The following is a 24,670-nucleotide window of genomic DNA, read 5'->3' as shown; positions in this document are numbered from 1 at the left end:
GTAAAAACTTCCTACGTAATTACTTTCGTGAAATCAGTTTCATGAAATTAGAAATTATTAGTGTGAATGTTAAAGTGGTTCAAGTTTTGTTCTGTCCTACTTTACGAAACAAGAGTCGCGTGAGCTGTCAGTCATGAACTTCGCTTGCTAGGTGCAGGTGCGTCGTCCACTTAAATACTCCATTAGCTAATACTTAATCTTGTAGCCTTCTGGAGCAAAGTATGGCCCCTAATGATGATGATAAAAATTCTAACAACTTTATAAATATCTACATACTGCGCATAGAATAAAGTAAATTATGAAATAAATAAAGGCCTATATATTCCTTATTTTTATCAGACAGTATAATATTATATTAATAGAAGTATTGCGCTGGCTATTTTGCACCAGACGACAATTTCCGCCTTTTTTTGCAGAAGAAACTCATATCCCAATAGGCACTTCTTATGAAAAGAATTGATTTTCTGTGGACTTCAGGAGAATACAGCGTTATGTAGGAGTATTACTGGAACTATAGAAATCTACTGCAACCTCCTGTTATGAACGGGAGTTCGGGGGGGGGGGAGTGAAAGCTCTCGGCAAACAAGCGAAGACACAAGATGGGAAGCCCATCTCCACACAGGAAGCGAAATCATATTGACGGCAGTGAGTATACCTAAGGAAGAAATATATGAACTTGGAGGAATGCACGCACACTGCGTTTTATGAGTTACAGGGTGTTTCCAAAGAAGCTCAGATATCAGGAGTACATGTTAAAGGTAACTTTTCTTACAAATAAAATAAAATATGTTTGTGACATTAATTTTATTTAAATTTAGCTTTACATTCATAATAAATTCTACATTACTGACACAATTCAATGATTTAAAAATTGATAATGGAAACATTTTATAAAAATAAGTAGACCCCAGAGACATTAAAAAATGTGTCTATGTTTGAAACCAATTCATATGTGCAAGATATAGACAGCCGTAAGAATATAAAGTGAAATTTGAAATGGGGGGAAAAAAAAAAGGCAGAAATACTATCCTACAGTTAAATATACGTATAGGATATTAAGAAATTGGAAATTTCAATGTAAAAGAAAATTATTATTAACATATTATCTAATTTGTTGCTTTCGCATTTCAAACTATGCAGCGAAAACAATAATCATGTCAGTAAGAAATCTGGAAGATACATCAAAATTAAAGTTATTATGCAAAATCTTTTTTTTAGTAGGTTATTTTACGACGCTTTATCAACATCTTAGGTTATTTAGCGTCTGAATGAGATAAAGGTGATAATGCCGGTGAAATGAGTCCGGGGTCCAGCACCGAAAGTTACCCAGCATTTGCTCGTATTGGGTTGAGGGAAAACCTCAACCAGGTAACTCGCCCCGACCGGGAATCGAACCCGGGCCACCTGGTTTCGCGGCCAGACGCGCTGACCGTTATTCCACAGATGTGGACATTATGCAAAATCAAATTAGTATTAAAAAGTTGCAGAGGTTTCAGAGAAAAGCTTCTTTACTTGGTGTAGCTTGGGTCCAAACTAGACAAGTCCATTAATGCTAATTTTTCAAGAAGTGAAAAAAACTGAAATCGACCTTGACATTGACACTATGAATGTAATATTTTGCGAAGACACTGAGGATTCACCTACAAATTAATATTGTAAATCATATTCTGTTTGAAAAATCTGTAGGACTTGTTCAGTTTTGGTTGACAGAGGTGGACTTGTTCAGCATTGATTAGAAATAGTTTGGATATGTTCATTTTTGGTTAAAAATAAACATTTCTAATTTATGGAATACAAGTTTGTCTCAACTATTCATAATTTTATTGAACTATTCATTCAACATGTATCTAGGGCTTTCCGGTCTTCATTATCTTTTACAAGATACACAATAAAAGTGAAATTCGTTACATTATTGTAAATAATTAAAAATATAAATTTTACAATAGGCAGTACAGATAAATAGTCATTAGTCATTAATGTAACAATATATGATTTAATCTCATACTTTATCTTCATAATTTATACACACACAAATCTGTATCAAGTTCTCTACAGTCACATAGTCTTTCTATACCAATAATGCATTCATACTTATTGAAAAGACATTCCATGTACCATGAAAAGAAATCATCCTGCAGCCATTCCTCGTCAAATTGCTTCCCAAGGAGCTCCACATCATCATTCCCTTTTTCTATGCTTATAGCATGCCCTAATGGGAGATGTTGCAAATTTAAATTATAAGCCATGTCTGAACGAGTCTCAATTACTGACCAAGTGCCTAGTAAGTTTGCGTTTGAATTCAATTTTATTTCGGCAGTCTCTGATGCTAGCAGGTAGTGAATTCTAGAGTCTTGGCAGGGCTATTGTGAAAGAGGATGAGTATGAGGAAGTGCGATGGGATGTTATTGTTAGTATTGTTTCATGGCGAGAGCGTGTGTTCAGATTATGGTGGGAAGAAACGTAAGTGAAGCGAGACGACAGGTACGAAAGAATAGGAGAGTTCAATATTTCGAAGAGAAGGAGAATTGAATGTAAATTTGTTTTTTTTTTATCTAGTTTAAGCCAACCTATTGCTTCTAGGGATGGGGTAATATGATCACATTTGCGAACATTGCTCACAAATCGCACACACAAATTATGAGCACGTTCAAGTTTCGTTTTGTTGGCGTTGTTGGTCAGTCAGTAAAATGTCGGCATTGTAAAAAAAGGGCAATGCAAGCGTTTGCACAAGGGACTTTTTTAAGCAAGAAGTATTTTATTGGGTTATTTTACGACGCTGTATCAACATCTCAGGTTATTTAGGGTCTGAATGAAATGAAAGTGATAATACCGGTGAAATGAGTCCAGGGTCCAGCACCGAAAGTTACCCAGCATTTGCTCGTATTGGGTTGAAGGAAAACTCCAGAAAAATTCTCAAACAGGTAACTTGCCCCGACCGGGATTCGAACCGGGGCCACCGGGTTTCGCGGCCAGACGCACTGACCGTTACTCCACAGGCGTGGACAGCAAGAAGTATGAAGTATGGTATAGTCTACTATACTCTCAGGACTCAGGAGGTTATGGGGCAATGTTGTAACTTTTGCCGAATGGTGCGCAGAAAAACATTCCACGTTAACATTTTTCAAAGCTATGAACTTCTATGAAAAAGTGTTGCAATGTGTACTTGACTACTCATACCATAAAATGTAAATTTTGTGAAGCCCGTGACTGGTCTCTCGTTGCAGGTTACGTCCAGGACCTGTCCTCCCTGCACTTCACAGCCTACCTGCCCAGAGTGGAGAGAGAACACGATGAGCGCCTGGCCTACCCTCATTCTCCGCAGCCCTCGTACGCGACGCTGCAGACCGCAGCAGAGGCGCAGCAGCACCACCACCACGTGGAGGTGGGCCGGGCGTGGGGCGAGCCACTGCCACTGCCTCTGCCTCCCTCCTCCCCAGTCTCCCACATCCCGAGTCCGCCTCCGCCGCCGCCTCCGAGGAGCAAGAAGTCCCTAGCGATGTGCTTCACCAGCACTGGAGCCGCCTTATCGCTGCCGCCCAAGAAGAAGGATATCTATCGACCCTACTCGCTGGACGACAGACCCGCCAAGGCGCTGGAGCCCGCGCAAGTTCGACGACCGGCGGAGGAGGACCTCACCGCGGCGCACGCCATCCTGGACCTGAGCGCGTCGACGACTGCCAGTAACCCCGTCCAGCCCGCGCTGCAGGAGCCGAGCCAGGAGGAGCACAAGCACGCGGTGTTCAGGCTGGGCGGCCAGCCCGCCGGCAAGACGGTGGCGTACACATACGAGGCATTCTTTGTGAGTGACGGACGCTCTAAGAGGAAGTCTCTGAGCTCTCCCGGAGTGACAGCGTTGCCGGGGATCTCTACGGCGCCGCAGACGGAGAACCGTCCGCGCTACACGTGCACCGAGTGCGGGAAGCAGTACGCCACATCCTCGAACCTATCGCGGCACAAGCAGACGCACCGGAGTCTAGACTCGCAGTCCGCCAAGAAGTGTATCACGTGCGGGAAGGCCTACGTCAGCATGCCGGCGCTCGCGATGCATCTGCTGACTCACAAGCTGTCGCACGCGTGCGGCGTGTGCGGGAAGCTGTTCTCGCGGCCCTGGCTGCTGCAGGGACACCTCCGCTCCCACACCGGCGAGAAGCCCTTCGGCTGCGCACACTGCGGCAAGGCGTTCGCGGACCGCTCCAACCTGCGCGCGCACATGCAGACGCACTCCGCGGACAAGAACTTCACGTGCACGCGCTGCCACAAGTCCTTCGCTCTCAAGTCCTACCTCAACAAGCACCTCGAGTCCGCGTGCTTCAAGGATGGCGCCACCGGCATCCCCGGACCTGACGAGGCGTCGTCGCCCGTCATGGCGGCGTGCCCATCCATGTCCCCATCTTCCCCTACGACGCATCTCATGACGCCCTCACCCGCGCCTCTAAGCATCGGATATTCATGTTAAAAAAAGAATATATATAGTATAAATACTACGTCCACGCACTGTTTAAAAATTCTGTTTCTAAAAGCCGGTTTATCCACAAGGATTTTACAACGGCTGGTCTTTTGTACAGGTACTTTATCATATATTTATGAGTGACGTGAATCCCAAAGCCCTGGGAGAATTCATGTGACGCAGGGGTCTGATCCCTTACACACGTCTGATCTTTCTAGATTTCACGTTTTATAACAAAAAAAAAACAAAGCCTAGATATGAAAACAACAGAGAAGATATTTATCTAATGTTAAATATATTAGGAATACATATATAGTCGATACCCTATGTTCATATTTATACATACGTACACGAGCACACCAATGTACACGTGTGAATGCTATCATTTAATGCACCAAAGTACAGCTACACATTCCTTGCAAGTTTGCTGCTTTTAAAAAGTCAGACTGCACAAAGCTTTCGATTTTATTTCTGGAAATTAAAGGCACAACTCTAAAGTTAACATACGCTGTGGAATTAACATTAAAATAAAATTATTATGCACATTTGGAATGCAAGTCAAATTTTTTATGGACTTAAAAATAAAGACAACAAATATTGAATAAATTATTGAACATGGCAGTGTCTCATTTTCGCAAAGTGTGCGTCACTCGTTGGAAGTTAAAGTGAAATTAACGTTTTGGTATCAGGTAGACAATGGATCAGTTGAATAAATATCAGTAAAATCTTGTGGAAGTTATTATTGATCAGTAAAAGCAATCACTGATTTTCAATCCAATAGAAGTTGACTCTTAACAAAATGTAATATCTCGAAAATTTTAAGTGTTTACTGAATAAACAAATGAACACATATTTAGACCTGATATCTTACAGATGGCCTTGCTCTAGAAAGTAAAAAAAGATTTAGAAATTAAACAGACACTCCACTAAAAATGACAACTTTTTTCCTAACCCTTTTTTCCACCAAATTTTCGAGAGCATGTTTACTATTTAAAGGACTAACATAATCTACATTTTGGGTTTTGCTTTTTTTTTTATTTTTCTTTTAGAAATATTTTCAAATTCAACTTTCGAGTAGAAGATCTGAATTTTTAAGGTTCCATTTTTTGGTTACATTCAGAAGACATAGGGAAGCATTTCTATGCATTCATTTCATGAAATATCTCATTTATTCATTTTTTAAAAAACTCAATATTTTGAATTTTTTTTTCCTGTAACTCACGAAAGAAATATTAATAAAATAAACAAGCAGCATTTCGTCCAAATTAATGCATAGAAACATGCAGCTATCTCATAAATACTTGCAGTAAAATTTTCATCAAGATTTAATAATATTTGGCATTAAAATGTTGGTGATGAATGAAGAAAAATAAACTTACGGAAAAATGAATTTGAAAGTAAAATGAATATTTATGTAACACATACCTATTAAAATTCTTCTCCGCTACATTCATCTAGTAACTTCAGGGAGCCAACTTTAGAACAAAAGTTACTAGATTTGTAAACAGAAATTTGTAAAAAATAATTCTTTAATGAAAAAATAATTTTGCCAGCTCTTCTTCCTTAATTAATTTTCTTAAACATACTTGTAATCAGAATTCAACTAAATTCATTTGGGGTATGAAAATATAGGCTACAGCTTAAAGAAGTGAAATAGTCAACAAAAATATTTTTGCTTAATTCTCGAGCTCTTTTTTCATCGGTATCAGGTAAAATATACTTCTCTTTCAGATCTTAGAAATTTATCTGAATTACTGAGACTGATATCTCTTCTGTTTTTTGCACTCCCCCCCCCCTTACCTATAGGTAGAAAAGTTGTCATTTTCTTTACAACCTAACAACAAACATTGAAGTCAACTTTTTAGGAAACTTAAAAGTGTGTAAGCGATTACTGGAATAGACAAATTACTCCTGAACTGCATTCAATACATTTGAAGTGTTCACTGGAAGAATAAGTATTCACCGAATTAAAAAAGAAATAACATCAGTATTTAGTAGCATAAATTCTAAACTGCAAATTGTTAGTTAAGTCTTATTCAACTGTCACCAAGCAATCACTGAAATTTCTGCAAGTAAAAGAGTTCACTTATTTTTATTCAATTGATCCAATACTTACTAAATTATATTTCATACTAAACTAAAGACAATAAAGTCAAATGAAACATTTGCGCAGAGAAATTACCGTTACTATAGCAACAACACAGAACTTGCAATCATTCTGAGAGACGTGCATATTAGAAGTGGACAACTGGCATGTTAACATTTTCCACACATCAATTCGATCCTTTGTTTTGAAAATACATAACGTGGCATTACGAAATGGTATCGAAATGTACCTGCTCCTACCTGAGCGTCTCCTCTTCGAGGCGAACTGTGTGTTAATTCATTGGACTCATCCACCCACTTCAAATACATTTTTTAGCTCAAGCAGTTCGGACCTTTGTGATTCTTACGATTTGAATACGATAAATGGTTGTAAACAAAAATACGTACACATTTTTTAAAAGAAGTGAAAATTCGATATTTTTCAAACAAGTACGCATTTTCCGTAAGATACCATTTGTAGATATATTTTATATTGGAAGTTTTCATTCTTGAGGCGGGGAAATTTACAGAATGAGCAAACAATTAAAAAAAAAAGACAAACTTTTTACATTAATTTTCCTATAAATTTTAAATTAAAAAATAGCCATAAAAGCGTATATAATCTACACCACATAGTTTTTTACAGAAACCTACTTGAATGTAGTTACCCAAAGCAGCAAATGCTCTATTCTAGTCCTTAGAATAAATAACTTAAACACGCTTTAAGCTAGCACTCATATATCTGTCGTTATTTGTGTATTTATTTGACCTTTCTTTTATCGAAAAAGCGAAGAGTTTCATAAACAACGAATCTGTAAAGGTATTGGGCATAGTTTCTAGTGTAGCAATTTTGCATTACTTGATTTAGTCAGTGAGAGATTCTAGTCATTTTAATGGTTAGCTGATTACAGGTATATTACATCCTAATATATAAGAAAGTAGGCAACACTGATCGTAGAATGAGTAGTGAAATGTATACCTTTGTCAATAACTCAAGTTGAAGCAGTGACATAAGTTTATATGAAAGAAAATTAATATAAAAATCTTTAGTAAAATTGCATATACTGAGACAAGTCCGACCATTCACTACTTTATAACATAATGCTATTTATGATAGGAGTATTTCTAACCGAATACAAGACTAACATGCATTGTTATTCGGCACATTGATTCCTGACCACAGTGGTTTGTAATATATAAAAACTATTTTACAGAATGTTAAAAAAAATCGAGTTTGTATATTAATATACTCTTTATATAAGGACATTTAATTTATAATTTAAATCCATGTTAGAGTTCAGGATGTTTCAAATAAAACGATTACATCATCTCCATACTCAAAACATTCCACTCTCGTCAGAATTAGGAGTAATATAAAAGTTTTTTTTTGTCATATGTAATGTATATATTTAAGCTCTGAAGTGTGTACACCATATATTTTGTCATACTGAACTTCAATGTAGTATTAATGTGCCATTTAGTAGATCAGAAACATACGGCGTTACTTGATGTAATAATACATTTTAAAGCAGTGATTTTCAAACTTTTTTGGGTCTTTGGCTTCCTTGATCTCTAACACAAATTTCCGTAACTCCTGTTTACAGAAGAGTTCTACAATAAAACGTAATGTTTCATATTTACTTATGTGTTTTTTACAAAAAAAAAAGTACGATAATATTTTGTCTTCATATTTAAATTCATAAGGACTCTGTCATTTTCCGAATCACCTCTTACTTTTACATCGAGTTACAAATCAATACGCTATATAGGGTGAACCGAAATTAATGTCATTAATTTCAGAAGGTTATTCTTTGAAATATTTCAAATAAAAAAGTTTACTACAATTTTCCTTGTTTTTTCTTTCTCTTCGAGAAAAAAACCGTTGTTTTGTATGAAACATTTCACAGCGTGTTTTGGGAAAGCCACTGATTTAATTCCCAATTTAATTTAAGATGACAGTGTATTATGATAATGATAATGAATGAAAGAATTTTAGTTTTATCCTTTAAATGTACAGAAATTTGATCCCAACAAATGTAACATTGTCCGCTGAGTTAGCTGTATGGTAGCGTGTCTGCCTCCAGACTAGTCGACCCGGGTTCGATTCCCGGCGGGGTCAGAAATGTTCATGTAAAATTTCTACTTCGGGACTAGGAGAGATGGTGGTACACAACTTCTAATCACTAAATTGTGCACAAATATGGCTGGGTTAAATCCTAAATCTCTCCGCAATGCATCTGAAGAGAAAGCATAAGTCACTTTTTATAGTGATTCATCCGTCGGATGGGAACGTAAAGCTTGGCGGCTTCCTTGGTGGTATTCTACAGGAGTAGGCTACGTGCCGGCACCAGGTTTTCCCTTCTCCCTTTCTCGCCATCATAATCATCCTCACCCATTCCCTACACTACACGAACACTTAACATACACCCATCTTAGTACACGACATAACTCTTCACAGATAAACATCATGCATAACGTGCCCCGCCGAAATTGTGTGCAACTTGAAAATGGGTCACAGTCCTGCCATCTATCCGCAGTATGCGGAAACCGAATCACGCAAGTGAAGTGGGTAGGCATTAGATACACATACAATGTAACATTTGTTACATTTGTTCAGATCAAATTTCTGTACATTTAAAGAACAAACCTAAAATTCTTTCAATCATTGATTATTATCATAATACACTGCTCTCTTAAATTGACCGAGCATATTCGGAAATAAATAAATGCCTTTCCCAAAACACGCTATAAAATCTATGAAATGTTTCATAAGAAAACAATTTTTATCTCGAAAAGGAAGCAAAAACGAGCAAAATTTCATTACATTTTTATTTGAAATATCTCAAAGAATAACCCGCTGAAATTAAAGACATTACTTAAGGTTCACTTTATATATTTACACTAGCAGTAGGTGTCTCCTTGACTGTGTTGTCAGCATGGTGACGTAAGAACACAAGTATAAGACAGGAGAGAATCTAACCATAGACCGTTTGATTGGGAACCTCGTATGCTATCCACGAACCACTGAAAGCTTAAAGTATGTTGGAAAAACAATCTGAAATTATAAAACACATTAACTAGAGCGTAGCTTGTAATACTGCCAAAAAATAAATCTTCGATGTCGTTCCTGACAAAATTCCAGATGTCCGAGGAAGCAGCAACCCACAGTTTGAAAACCGCTGCTTCAGAGTATGACATATACCGCCGGCAAAGGGACAAGAGCCAGTTTTCTTAGGGTTATGTGACAAGTTGTAAATTAATGATGAAGTAAGTTTTAACACTGGAATATGTTTCATGGTGTACATGACTTTAAGAAATTATAGAAGTCAGAGCACTGGATATTATCATGCATTAACTTGGTATAGGTTATGCATTATTTTGTCAAGAAATTTGTATATATGTAGATGAAATAGAGTTTTTTTTTTCTTGGTTATACGATAGATAGTGATATCTATTCGTATGTGACCGTCGAAATGACGCAGGTCTAATGCAGCAAGTGAATGTAGTAGCTAGGGAGATAGTGCAATATTTTTAATGTACAGCTGATTTGATTTATGTGTATTTTGGTTATGTTTATGAACTATTGTAATCTTCAAGCTAGTTCCCAACGTAATGATATTTGAGAAAGTGAACTGTGACTTCAGGCAGCATCTGAATTGTTTTCACTTCGGAAGACCACAAAAAAAAAGGGGGAATGCTTTAGCAAGTGCCGGTGATTCAACAATAAGTAAAACTGTGAAGAAAATTAAAGGACTCAGTTCACTTACACAGTTCTGAGCTGAACTTCTACCAGTTCATGAGATACTGTAGCACTTTCTGTGGGAAAATTACGTGGCACTTTTGGGCAATGCCAAAAAAATGTTCATATTCATGATCATTATCATCATCAACATCTACCACAGGGATTAGATGTTACAGCTTATTTAGGCATCGGAAATTGATCATTTCGTCTATCTATGTGTCTGAAAAATGGATCTTGATAGCGAAACCATAAGATAGATTCTCTTTGCTTGGTTATCTTGGAATGGAATGAGAATAGATGTCCATGATGAGTAATAATGTGGTAAAAAAACATAGAACTGTAGATAGGTTCTTCCCAGAGACAGGCAAAACCTCATTCAGGCCTGTCCATAACTGTTTACCTTCGTGAGTGGGCTAACGCACGGTATCGCTCGTCTGGCGTCAATCTTTCCTCACAAGCAGGCAGCAGTGTGGTTGCACGTGACTACCAAACAGTCCTAATAGTGACCAGAAAGGACTGTTTTGTTCCGCCGACCTGCGCCAGACTGTGCTGCTTTCAGGTGTATGATAAATATCAACCAAGTCTCATCCAAACCCGACAGGAAGCATACAGATATAGACAAACTACTGAAAACTTAATTTACCGTCTTCTGAAATGTAATAAATACAAAGAAAACTATTTCTCGTCAGCATAATATCCATTAAATACCAACAGTTATTATAAATTAGTTACACTTTCGTTTTCATCATAGTAATATAAATGTAGTGCATACTTTTCAAACTTTAAACTTCATAAATGAAAAAAAAATCTATCCGTCAGACGTTAAATAGCAAATCAATATTCCGAAGAACGAAAAACTTTTTTACATTTTACAAGCCTTCATGAGGCTTTTAATTGTTGATAAGGAAAACGTTAAAATGGAATTTTTCCCTGTAATAGTTCTTGATATTCATAATAATTGTTACCAATGTATCTTTCCTTTTCTTTCCTTTCCATTCCCCTTTCCTTTCCGTTCCTTTCCCCTTTCCTTTCCTTTTCCTTCTTCCTCTTTCCTTTCCCTTCTCTTCCTCTTTCCTTTCCTTTACCTTCTCTTCCTCTTTCCTATCCTTTTTTTTCTTTCCCTTCTCTTCCTCTTTCCTTTTCTTTTCTTTCCTTTCCCTTCTCTTCCTCTTTCCTTTCCTTTCCCTTCTCTTTCTCTTTCCTTTCCTTTCTCTTCTCTTCCTCTTTCCTTTCCTTTCCCTTCTCTTCCTCTTTCCTTTTCTTTTCTTTCCTTTCCCTTCTCTTCCTCTTTCCTTTCCTTTCTCTTCTCTTCCTCTTTCCTTTCATTTCCCTTCTCTTCCTCTTTCCTTTCCTTTCTCTTCTCTTCCTCTTTCCTTTCCTTTTCCTTCTCTTCCTCTTTCCTTTCCTTTTCCTTCTCTTCCTCTTTCCTTTTCTTTTCTTTCCTTTCCCTTCTCTTCCTCTTTCCTTTTCTTTCCTTTCCCTTCTCTTCCTCTTTCCTTTTCTTTCCTTTTCTGTCCTTTCCTTTCCTTTCCCTTCTCTTCCTCTTTCCTTTCCCCTTTCCTTTACTTTTCTCTCCCCTTACCTTTACTTTCCCCTTTTCTTTTCTTTCCCCTTTTCTTTTCTTTCCCCTTTCCCTTCCTTTTCCCTTTCCCTTCCCTTCCTGTCCCGTCACCTATCCTACTCTCTTCTCCTTTTCTTTCCTTTTTTTAACTAGTCACAAGGTAAAAAATGTTACTATTTTGTGGAGTCAGATTTTGCAGGAAATTGAAATCTATAATATTTATCTTATTATTTTATTAAATTCTGTAGTGCAATAAATTTTAAAACTATGTTACGGTACTTTAATCAAGAATTTTCTGCCGTATTTTACCAGAAAATACAGATTTTTTGAAGTGACTAAATAGCCAACGAACTTAAATTTCAAACTAGTACTGTTTCATGAAAACCATGATATCTGAATGCAAGTTTCTCTACAATACAAGCACACAGGCAGGCTTTCTCGGGTCCCGCCTGGACTGGGCTTATAAAACCCGGGCTGAATGGGCCAGTCCTAAATTTTAACCTGCTCTCTAGCTGCACCGGAACCCAAGCCTGACGGCAGACAGTTACGGGCGTGAGTATTGTCCGCTTTGCCGATGTCTGGTCCCTCCCTTGTTTCCACTGAAGATAGAGGAATAAATACCTCTGAAAAGTTATGTCTACGCTATGACGCTGTGAAAAATCCATAGGAATTCGTATAATAGATAGTTTTTCCTCTGCTTCAATTTATAATAATTGTAACAAAGTCTACTAAATTACATCAAAAGTGAAACTCAACATGCATATTGTGTTAAGATACTGAAAATCTTCCCTCCAAAATGCTATAAGAGTATGAAACGCAGCAATTTAGCAGAGTTTTCTGCAAAGTTCTCCTCAGTGTTCTAAAAAGAAGGAAGCTTTTCTGAAATGCTTTGTACGGTTTATAAGCCGGCTATCGGCTTATATCTTTCCTCGCTTTGTCTTATTGATTTTGTAATTTGTCTTTCGCCTTCTTTCACATTTAATATTTCACATCAATTTGTATGTCTACGACTTCAAATCTGTTAAACCGATAAATATCTAACATCTTCCTGCAGCTCATCTCATGAAGGCAATACGAGCTAAAGAACGCAGATATATCTTGAAGTGGAAAGAAAACTCTTTGCTGCAGATAAGAAAATAGCTTTTGTGCGAGATCGTGCGTATTTGCTTGTTTTCCGCACAGAACCAATACGCGGTAAATGTGAAATACCACATTTAGTATTCCCAACGTAACACACACAACAGTTTCCCTCTTCTTACCGCTTAAGCGCGACATTCATTTTACTGCTTTAGGCTTTTAACATATTATTTTTAGAGACGTTTAACATAGTAATAATTATAAATTGGAAACTTACCACTGCAATTTCACCTAAATTGCAATGTTAATTATTGTTTTTAAATATTTGCAAAAATTAAGTAAAGTCTACTACTCCACGAAACTTATTGCATTCCTGATACAAGTAACATTAAGGAAGCCGTGAAAAAATTAACAAGATTCCAGATGCCGATGTTATTACTGCAATATGTTATATAAATAATATTGTTAAAATATTAAAATGAAAAATAAATCAATACATAACCTTAACGTTTTTTTTAAGTTAGCATTTATAGACTGGGGGAAAAAAAAAGACAGACGTATATCACGGCCTGCTGGAGTATATTAAACACAGAAAACATTTTATAGCAACAATGTTGAAGAAAGATATTTTGGTTTTTCGAAGTTGCCGTCATTAAACAGAACCAACATGGAGATTTCATTGCAACTAATTAGAAATTCGTCTTTCAGGGTATGTAATAAACGATCTTCGCACAAAATAATGTACGATACACGAGCGGTATGTTTGTTTTCATGTTCTCGGAAATTAAAAAGGCTCAACTACGTTTCGCTTTTTCAATATTTTCCTCGAACATGAAAACGTCAACATACCGCTCTTGTAACGCGTATTACTATTGTCGCATTCTTTGTCTTCCTTTCTTTCCAATCGCATGACTGTATATATTTCACTTCATATCGAAAGTATAGAATTCGTGTGTCTGCCACGAAAAGGTTATAAAAGAAAAACATTATTATGAAATTTCCTAATTGAGAAATTTTTGGTTATATAGCTGGAATAATATGATGAGCGATATTCATGTCTTGCTGGACTGAAACAAGTGACGACACAGACAGAGCAATATTCATATGTGACAGAAAACAGCGTGGTCATTTATTTAATTTCACCGGAGATATACGGCGTGTAAAATGTTTGTTTAAAATTCTGCACCAATTAATTCGAAATTAGTTAATTATTCATCATCCGTGTGTAATTAATCAGTTTAGTGGAATACACACATACACCACTGCCGAGGTATCACTGCGGAAAGTTCGCTCTGCCCTATGCAGATATAGTGGCCTTCGTAATTATTCAATTTCAGTCCTACATAAATATTATCGATAAATATTTGTACAACTCAGTATGAAGTCGCAGATGTAGCCTATCTAATTAGTGAATTGGTATAACGTTCGTAAAGTATAAACAAACATGGTTAGCATCATTTTTAATGTAACGGAGGACAAAATGGATTTTAATCAAAGATATTTTAACCTAAACTTCCTTTCTTGTTCTTCTTCTTCCAATTTTACTTTGAAACTTATCAATATAAACGAGTTTTCCTGCTAGTATTGCTTTGCTGATACTTCTGTACAACAATACAATGTTTCAGACTTTCATGGTGTGTTCAGAACAATTATTTTGGGATTTCAGCCATTTCTCGAGACTTAACATGTCTAACGTTTCAAAATACTTGCAGGTTCCTTCATCTATTTGTTAAAGATTCGTCTACAGTTTTGTATCTCTTATGCTCTGGTAGATAAACCAACTACTTTCCTTCGAGACATCTCCTTTATAGTGAGCTACAATTGGGTTCAAATAAATAACCCGAATGTAGCGTACATATCTGAATTTATAATTCAACTATGTAATTTTGGAATTGATTCCACGCATGTACAGGTGCAACTAAACAACATTTACAGCCTATAGTATTGTAAGAGAGACAAAAAATAACACTTTCATTATACTGTATATGGTGTGAAACAATTTTTTTCGAATAAAAACACCGTTTAATTAAATTACAGTATAATCACAATATCAAATTTTGGTCCTACTGTATATCAGTTAAAGTTAAATACTTTTAGCGTTGTAACTATCGTGCATTATTTCTTACATCTTACAATTTTGTTACATTAAGGCTGTTGGAAATGGTGGCCACAGCAATACACTATTGGCGTTAGTATCTGTAGCAGTCACTCCAAGAAATTTTTTTCCTATGTTAATAAAATTAGGCGATATAAAAATAACTTAGAAAGCATGATGGAATATTCAGATTGTCAATTTCTATAAATGAATACAATATAATATTTTATTACTCAGTCAATGACAAATCAATGTAAAATAATGACTTATTTTATAGTCATTAAGTTTATATACATGAATTACAAAATTGCGAACGTTTTCGCCTATTCAGGCATCCTCAGGCAGAGTTATACTTATTTAACAGCTCTACTAAGATGTTGATAAAACGTCGTAAAATAACCTACTAAAATAAAAAAATCTAACAGCTCTATGTTAATTTGAGTTACGTTATTGTGCACTCATTATTTCGATCAGTGTATATGCGGAAAGTACTGCTTTCTAAAGATAACGTTTTAAAAAATATATATATATATATATATGTAAGGAAGATGTGTCCTTTGTCTCCTATAAAATTCTTCAGAATTTGTAACACTAATTTAGGACACTCTGTATATTTTCTATATTTTGTACTCCTTCCTCTAGATAGGTTTCAATACCACATCCAAAGTTCTAATTCGTTATTACTAAATTTTCATCCTGATAAAAATACACTTTTAGAATTAGATTATTAAGTTCCTAGGCATGTAAACTTTATTACATAATCCGAAAAAAAAATTCGAGACATGTAAAGAGCGACATTATATAGCTAATGAAATATTGTCTTTCTCCTCTATAGACAAAGTTGTGTTGAGGAAGCTTCTGTTGAACTCCTGGTCTCCGAACAGTCATTCTAATACAATCCTATTAGCAATTCCTAAGCAACAGAGATTAATAGACTCCTACAAAAAATAGTAATAACATGGGATATCAATGTTGGGGAATCACCAAAGAAACGCAAAATAAATTTTAACTATAATAAATTTATAAGAAGATCCATTCCAATATGTTTAACATAATAAGGAACCAGAATTTTATCTCGAATAATATATGGTGGAATTTGTAATGGATAGATCAGTGTTCAGTAATGATTTCTTTGAAAATTTGTCATTTTCCAGCTATGAAAACAGTTTTACGTTACTGATTAAAGTTCAAATGATTTTTTTTTTTTAATTTCGTGTTAAAATAACAGCAAAGGTTTTCTGAAATCGTTGGAATTATGACTGCCATCTGAAGAAGCGTTTGAAATATATTTTTAATTTTGATAAGCAGGGGAAAATTAAATTAATTAATCTTGCCAAAATGAGGAATGGCAACTTTGGACTTCAGTAAAATGAAATGGAATTCATAAAAGATAAAACCATATTTAAAAATGTTCTCTGTAGAGAACTTTCATTTTTCCGATCACGTCAACAGGCTGCCAATATTAGTTCAAGATTCACAAAATGAAAATCGTTGTGTTTCATGAAGTAGTATTGGAATTTTTACATTCTTTAGAACTGACACCATGACAAGAAAATCAGCCAAGAAGGAATGAAAATATTATCTTGCTTTTAAAACTTATACAAAAAATAATAGTTTAATAGTTTAAATTACATGTCTAAGAACAATATGTATAGGACAAAGTCAGTTAATATGGAACAATTATAAGGAGATTGTACAATCAAAAAATTTGTCAAGGTTATGAAAAGGATTTAAAATTAACCAACTAGAGGTGTAAAATATGAGAGCAGCTCTGCTTAAATTTGAAATATGTGATGGAAATTTATTTGAAACCTTCAATGACATTTGACAAAAATGCGACATAAAACCATAATCCAATTTTTATTCGGGAACCTCATTTCTTTAAAACATGCCAACGGTTTTCCAATATTAATGGAAACTGATGTCTCTTATGAAAATAGTAACATGGAATCACTGGATTTTTCTGTAACTAAGTCAAGAAACGAAAATGACCAGATATTTAAAGTACTGTAAATGCTAAATTAAAATTAAAATGTACATAAGAGAACTTATTTCTCTACTACGATAAAATGTACTTATTTTAATCGGATATTCCTTAACTGAGTTCAGTTCAAATGTTGTCTAAAGTGAAAACAATTCAAGAGTTAGAATTCAATACTGTTGTAGGAACTAGCGAAGTTCGAGTGTACATCTAGTCAAACTGACATTCCTGCAGCAAACGCTGCTTACAAAGTCCATCAATGTACGAGTAACCCTGACACAAGTGTACTCACTGTGTGTCTAACGACGTGAGCTATGCTTCCAGTGATATGAGTCTAGATTCAGATATGCTTTTGTAAATGAAATTGTGGACTTTCAGGTAGTTACTTATGCTACAAGACATTGCAGTATAAAGTATTATATCTAGTCTCTAAGTGCACCATTTGTAGATATAAGATGCTGAGATTATTTGTTGGTTGTGTAACATATGTGTACATGTGTGTGTGACATTCAACAAGAGTTTCAAATTGAATTTGTAAGTACTTAATTCAACAAAAGTAGCAATATATTACAACGATTAACTTTAAAGCAACGTTTTATTAAATGTATGCAATATTTTACAACTCTGATCTTCAGCAATAAATTTTATATAATAAGAAATTTGATGTTGGATTTGCTTATAAGTGTCTTTGTAAAGCTAAAATTTCGTAGTTTTCTATGTGTTTATAACGTTTTGAAATTTACAAAATCTGTCAAAGCAATAATTCCATCTTACAAAGATGATGCAATATAATTTCGCGTAGCAATAAAACTATAAAGCAATAATATACTGTAAATTCTGAAACATCTTTCATAACCCATTTAAATTCTTGATATATTTACAAACACATTTATTCTTTCTTAACTTTTCTGAATGTTGATTGTTGTCAACATGTAATGGATATATTAATCTGAAATACTTTTTAGCAAACATTTACATTTTATTCATTCAGCAATAAACATTTTACTTCGTAGAAGTATTTCTGAAATTTTATGCTAAACTAGACTGTCGTTCTTTCTAGAAAATTGAAACTTTTACAAAACAATATTTATTGTTATATTATTTAATGATACATAAAAATAATATGTATTGATTTTACCTGCGAATAGTTTTCCTTTCTCAAGGAAATAAATTAATAAAAATGACTTAACATTTCTTACATGAAATAAGTCCTTTTTGTGCATTCAACCACGAATAATGTAACTTACATTATTCTTCCTGCGGATAATGATCATTATAAAAATTGCTAAACGTATTTTGATATCATTCTGCAGAAAGAAACTAACTTATTTCTCCGTATCTGTAACTTTCTGAAGTCATAGGAAGCCTGTCGATGTAATAATTCTATGCTAAAAAACTATTTTCTGTAATAATTCTATACTTCAAAACAATAATATATTCTGATTTTTTTCAATGTCTTAAAATTCTTAATACACAATATAAGAACTCATATTATATTTTTGCTCTTTCATAAATATCAATTGTTGTCAATATTTAACAATCATAGTGGATTGTAAAGTAATGGATTGAAAATTTACATTTCATTTCTTTAATGCTAAACATTTCACTTGAATTAAAATTATCTTAAAGTTTCAAGCATAAAAATTCTCAATTTTCCCCCTATAATTGGAAACATTGATCTTTGCGTTATTCATGAGTATTTAAACAAATTACGTCTCGTATAATAAACCGTTTTCCTACAGTGAGAAAATCAATTTAATGATATCTTCGACATTTCATATTAAAGATAATTTTACTATTCTTTAATACATTGCGAAAAGAACTCACATTTTTCTCTTTAATAATTACACATTATGAAACAAGAAGCTAAATTTATTTTCATGTCAGTTTACAAACAGAAACAAAGCTTGTTGTACATTACTGAACTCAGAATATTCTTCATGTTTTTCATAACAATTGTTGTACATTACTTAACTCAGAATATTCTTCATGCCTTTCATAACAATTGTTGTACATTACTGAATTGAGAATATTCTTCATGCTTTTCATAACAAACATCTTCATAATTTAACCAAAATCTGCAAAGAAAGTGAGTTCCAACCGAATGCAGAAAATCAAAGGTTTTGCTTTTTTTGACAAAAGTAATCTAATCTTCATCTTACGATGTTTGGTGACGTATACACGTCCGTTGATGTGACATATTAATGAATTCATTAATATGTCACATCAAAGGACGTGTATACGTCACCAAACATCGTAAGATGAAGATTACATTTGTAAAGTTTCTTTCAAGCCATAAGCAGTGCTGACTAGATCAGACGCTATGGACAGTACTCTATAACAGAGTCGCCAGTGTGAAAGGATAATTCCAAGCCTTTGGTAGAGCGCCTGACCGGAGAACAAGAAGTCGCAGGTTCGATTCCCGCTCGAGGTTGTGAAATTTTTCTTTCATACCATGGCATGATTGTGACTATTATAGTATTTGAATTCAAAAGTAATCTATTTCAAGCGATAAAAACTGCTTTATTTGTGACTGAAAAACAAAATATTAAACAACAATTTTCAAGAAAAAAAAAATGCTAAATGATTTGTGACGGATGCTGAAATCAAAGTGTCTAATGTAGACATGAAATTTATATTAAAGCATAATAATTTGTTTCGTGTTCTTGTTATATCTTCTGAAATAATTTTACTTAATTTTTAACATTTGGAAGTAAACAAGATTTAACACCATGAATGTAGCAAAATTATGTAGATAAATATTCAAAAAGATATAAGAAATATAATCGACATATTCAAAAAGATATAAGAAATATAGTCAACATGTAGCATATAATATATAACATGTATTAAAATTAATTATATCGATTAAACTATACGACCACCAAATTTTTATTAGAACAGTGCACTCGGAAAGGCAGCAGTTAATTTGAAACTTGAGAAATAAACACTTTCTCACAGATAAAAAGTACCCTTACGAAAAGAATCAAATATACGAAGAAAACTGTGTTAAAATTATGAAATAATTGAGGACCGTTCTTGCAAAAATTGCTAACTGAAAAAACGAAATTTTACAGGAGAGACAAAACACTATAGTAAGCAAGTTTTGCTGTAACTCTGACTTATAGCAGGAAGCAAGTTTTGAAAAAACGATCACACTTTGACACACTACAATGAAGAGAAATAATCCAATTTTACTAAGACGTCTTGAACATCATGTAGAGGCCTGCCTTATGTTAACGAATCCATCAAAATCTCAATTTTGCAAATTTTGCAGTTAGCAAGTTTTGCAAAAACGGTCCTCAATTATAGAATTGTGTACAAATACTTCATTATGACTGGATCAGTTTCTAGAACTTACTGAGTTATTTCCTTTCTGCAGAATTCAATTACCTAATTTCAAATTTGAAGTCAACAATATTTGCTTCATAATGTGACAACGAAAAGTTTAAAATACTTGAGAGAAATTTCAATAATGTTTTAAAGAAATTATTTGTGAAAAATAAGCGAACTAAATTAAATGTAGCTGTTAATAATCTATGAAATTTCATTATAAACCTATTACACTATCTTTTCAGAAAAGATTGGAATTTGTAATGTGCAAAATAAAGAACTCTAAAACCTCTAAAACGTCAAAATGTATGTCGTTATAAATGTCAGAAAATATTAACTGATATGTTGCATTTTAAATATGAAACATTTACGACTCGTTATTGAATGCATTATACAAACGTCGTTTCCATGAAAGACTTTGCATTCATGACGTTTAATTTTGTATCGATTATTCATATTTCAGTCAACGAAAATTACGACTTTTGTGTGACTAATAATGAAGCAACGAATTTACAAATCGAAACAGGCCTGAGCAAACAACAGTGAGGTACAGTACGTCCTCATTTATGTTTAGAAACTGTGCTGTAATTCAATTGTGTGCTGTTGTTTTGTAACTGGTTTGATTCTAAATATTTGAGCAATAATATTTGCAATAACAACAATAAAACTCTTGTTGAATTCTGTCAATCTGCTAATTAATTGATGTAGGCTGCAGTCCGTTTGAATGAGTGAGCATTGTATTGTGTGTGTGTGTACGTTAATGAAAGCACTGTAGCTAGAGCATTGTTTACAAAATCTGTTTTATAACATTCCACTGGCAATAACTGGGTCGGACACTTGTTTAAATAAAAGGTACACGGGATCTCGAAGACCAAGTAAAAAAGAATTTTAGTGTCGAAAATGTTGCAGAAAATATTCCGTTTACAAAATATGACACAGATTCATAATTTTACCAAATGGAATTAGTATTATAATAATATTTTCGCAGTCATTCCAAACCACTATTATTATTATTATTATTATTATTATTATTATTATTATTATTTCTTTATGTTTGTTGTGTATCGAAAATTAACATCGATTACGTCCATTTCCCTCTAGAATAGACTCCGATATAACTTTCATAAGAGTTTCACAAAGACATGAACAGTTTCAAGTAGTATGTCTCCTATTAAAAAAAGATATCCAGTTGCGATAGTTTTGATACTACAGTATCATAAGTAAACCTTCTTGATATGGAAAATGAAGTGATAAATATATTTTAAAATGCCATGTGCGTGTTCCTGGATAAAGAATGAGAATAAATGTTCCTATTAACATGAGGTCACAAGTATTTATTTTTCAGAATAAATATTACGACGGAGAGTCAAAAAGTAACCTTAATAGCTGTTTTATTAATTGAATATGTACAATAAGACTACTAACACTTCATCACTTTTCAACATAGTATAACAGAAACACTTGCATTGAACGTAGTGAAGTCTATGTTGAAAAGTCATGAAGTGTTCGTAGTCTTATTGTACATATTCAATAATAAAACAATTATTAAGGTTACTTTTTGATTCCCCTTCTAATGTGTTTAAACAAATATATTTTGTGATTCCACGTTCGTAGGAATATTCTTTTCTGTGTTTTATCTTGAAACATGCACAAGAAATTTTGTAAACATAACTCACTCTTGTTAGCTATGAGACTCAATTACAATTCACGCAATCTTCGTTTCAACATCCCATATTCAATAGTTCTTTCAAGGAACGCCTGTTTTTAATTTCTCGACAATATTACTATTAACTCTTGACAAAGATTCTGATGTGATGTTAAGATTTACAGCGATTTAGTTGTGTCATAGATTTGGAAAACTTAAGGTAAAATTAAGGTAAAAATTAATTATCTTAACTTGTCATTGTTTCCATATTCAGGGACAAATATCTATATGAATTAAATTTTCTATTTGGTCACTAAGAAGGTCAGTCCACGTTATGATTCTGCAGTATTAAGATAGCTCTGACAATTTAATCGGAATCATACTAGACTAAGCTCCTTAGTAATAAAATAATCATTACAATACTAAGACGCTCTGTAGTTACCATATCCGTGAATATGGAACCAATAAAAAAATTGATACACTGTACGTTAAGTACTATGAAAGCAATAGGTACTTGTACGAATAAAACAACTAAAATGCAATTTTATATAACAATAAATTGAAAATAATTGTTCTTGTAACATAGTTTCTCTAACTATACAGTGTGATTCAAAATTACCGTTACACATTTATAAAATATTGTTAATAAAAAAAGTGAATTTAGTTGGGGAAGCATAACGTCACTGAAACATTATTGTTGTGTCTGGGATGCATGATTCTTTCCACACAATAAAATATATATAAGCCGTATTGCCGTATGAACGTCACGTATTGTTGCGTATTTTTTTATTAAAATTATGCCTATTCCGACGTGCCATCACGAGTTATGTGGCAAAGCGTAGAAGAGAGATCTACTAGTTTCAGGCGCAACCGATAATCATTAAGTGGACAGCTATTAAAATTAGCATTTTCAAAGCTTTGTAAGTTTAATAAAATTGTAATTTAAATGTCTATATGACGTTACTGAATTCGGTACATATTCTAAGTACAAAAGAAGATGCACTTATATTTATAACATTTCTTTATTTTTACATTATAAGTGGGACAAATTTAGTAAAATTCAAAATTTAAATACAATGTCAGGCACAAATATCTATGGAAATATTAAATAGAAAAATTTTAAATCTGAACTGTATTCATGATGTCATAAAATAATGAGGTTCTAGTCAGCATATAAAATATGTGCACATTCTTATACCTCTAATTTTCAAAACTAATGCCGTTTCAGTAGTTTTCACATCAGATGAAATTATATTTATTGTGTTAATTTCATGGACATTTATTGTTATGAAAATTATATGTAAATTTGTAACTACTATTTTGAATCACCCTGTGTAATAGAAATATATTACAACGTAGGTATCTATTTTTTAATGTGAGAAAACAAATATTGTATTGAAACTTTTCAGTATATTTCTAAGGTTCTCTGTGTATATTTTCAGACGTCAACAAACCTACATGTATAATTTTAAAATTTTGTATTTATTAATATATTTATTATTGTTGTACGAAGCTTTCAAATCTATTACTATATTAACTATATTTGAATTGAAAGCTTCGTGAACACTTTCTGTGATAGAAACTGGTCATAATGATGGGATATGCTGTAATTAATATTATGTAAGAATTCGAGAGTACTGATTTTTCCAAAGAGACGAGATTTTTTCGAAAGCTAAGCCAAAATAATGGTTATTTCTTTTTTATGAAGCCAGTCCTGAGATCTCGTTATCTTTTGCACAGGACGCCGTCGCGTTGCGTTATAATATTTTGTTTTAACTGTGAACGGTCCTGAGTAACACGATCCCAGGAAAATGCCGGGTATTCATAAGCAATAATCAAGTAGTCGGGCCTTTACAAGGGTTATACATAGTTATTCTACAAAACGAAATGCCTCGATGCAACGGCCCAGTAACATAGAGCAATATAGAAGATATATATTATTATTATTCTAACTTATATAAACAATAGAAAAAGCAGGAAAATAATATAAAGTATAAAAAAAATCATGAGAAGGAATCTATAAGGAAGCTTTGATAATGACGTGTTAGAAAGTTCAGCAATATACTTTAAAGCAATATACATAGATAATGTTACCGGTATGAAAATTGCTTACTGAAATATAACATCACGAGAAGTTTCATTAAGGAAACTTTGAACGGAATACTTTACCATTATTTGATGCTTTGTTGACCTTCGAAGTATATTTAAAATCAACACAAAAAAAGCATACATTTATATATTTCGCTTGAATTCAACAATGCAGTATTTCCACTTTTATCTCTGATAAAATTGATTACTTTACTTCGGAATATGCTTCAATATTCAGCACAGTTCTTTAAGACCCTAATGCACTAACTGGAGTTCACTTTTGATTGAAGATCTTTCTCTATTTATGTTGTATAAGAGTGATCTTAATTCATGTGACAATGGTTTAGTGCTGATCTAAGATCGCAGAAATACATGTGACTAGCGTGAAGTCTGAGGGAAAATAGTGTTTATAACGAGTTGGTTCATAATTTTTTCCAAGGCCGTGACTAAATGTCGATTTCTAGGTTACCAAATGCGGGAGATAACTGTAACATTTTCTTCCTAGGGAGATAATGTAGTACTTCTCTCCCCAATATACGTTCTATATATGTTTTACAGCGATCTAACTTCAATTTATAATATACAGTATCATCCGCTTTCGACAAGAAAGTTTGAA

General features: G+C 33.8%; 1 protein-coding gene across 1 annotated transcript in view; it reads left to right on the top strand.

Moving 5' to 3' along the window:
• Positions 1 to 4,844, top strand: part of LOC138691576 (transcriptional repressor scratch 1-like) — a 50,829-nt gene extending 45,985 nt beyond the window's left edge. The window contains exon 2 of the mRNA XM_069813677.1: positions 3,225 to 4,844. Coding sequence (XP_069669778.1) covers positions 3,497 to 4,456 — 960 coding nt within the window. The 5' untranslated portion in view covers positions 3,225 to 3,496 and the 3' untranslated portion in view covers positions 4,457 to 4,844. The remainder of the gene's footprint in view (positions 1 to 3,224) is intronic.
• Positions 4,845 to 24,670: the final 19,826 nt, after the last annotated feature.

The sequence above is a fragment of the Periplaneta americana genome, chromosome 16, assembly GCF_040183065.1.
Source record: "Periplaneta americana isolate PAMFEO1 chromosome 16, P.americana_PAMFEO1_priV1, whole genome shotgun sequence".
Lineage (NCBI taxonomy): Eukaryota > Metazoa > Arthropoda > Insecta > Blattodea > Blattidae > Periplaneta > Periplaneta americana.
The sequence above is the reverse complement of the archived record's forward strand: the minus strand, read 5'-3'. Positions and strand labels throughout refer to the sequence as shown.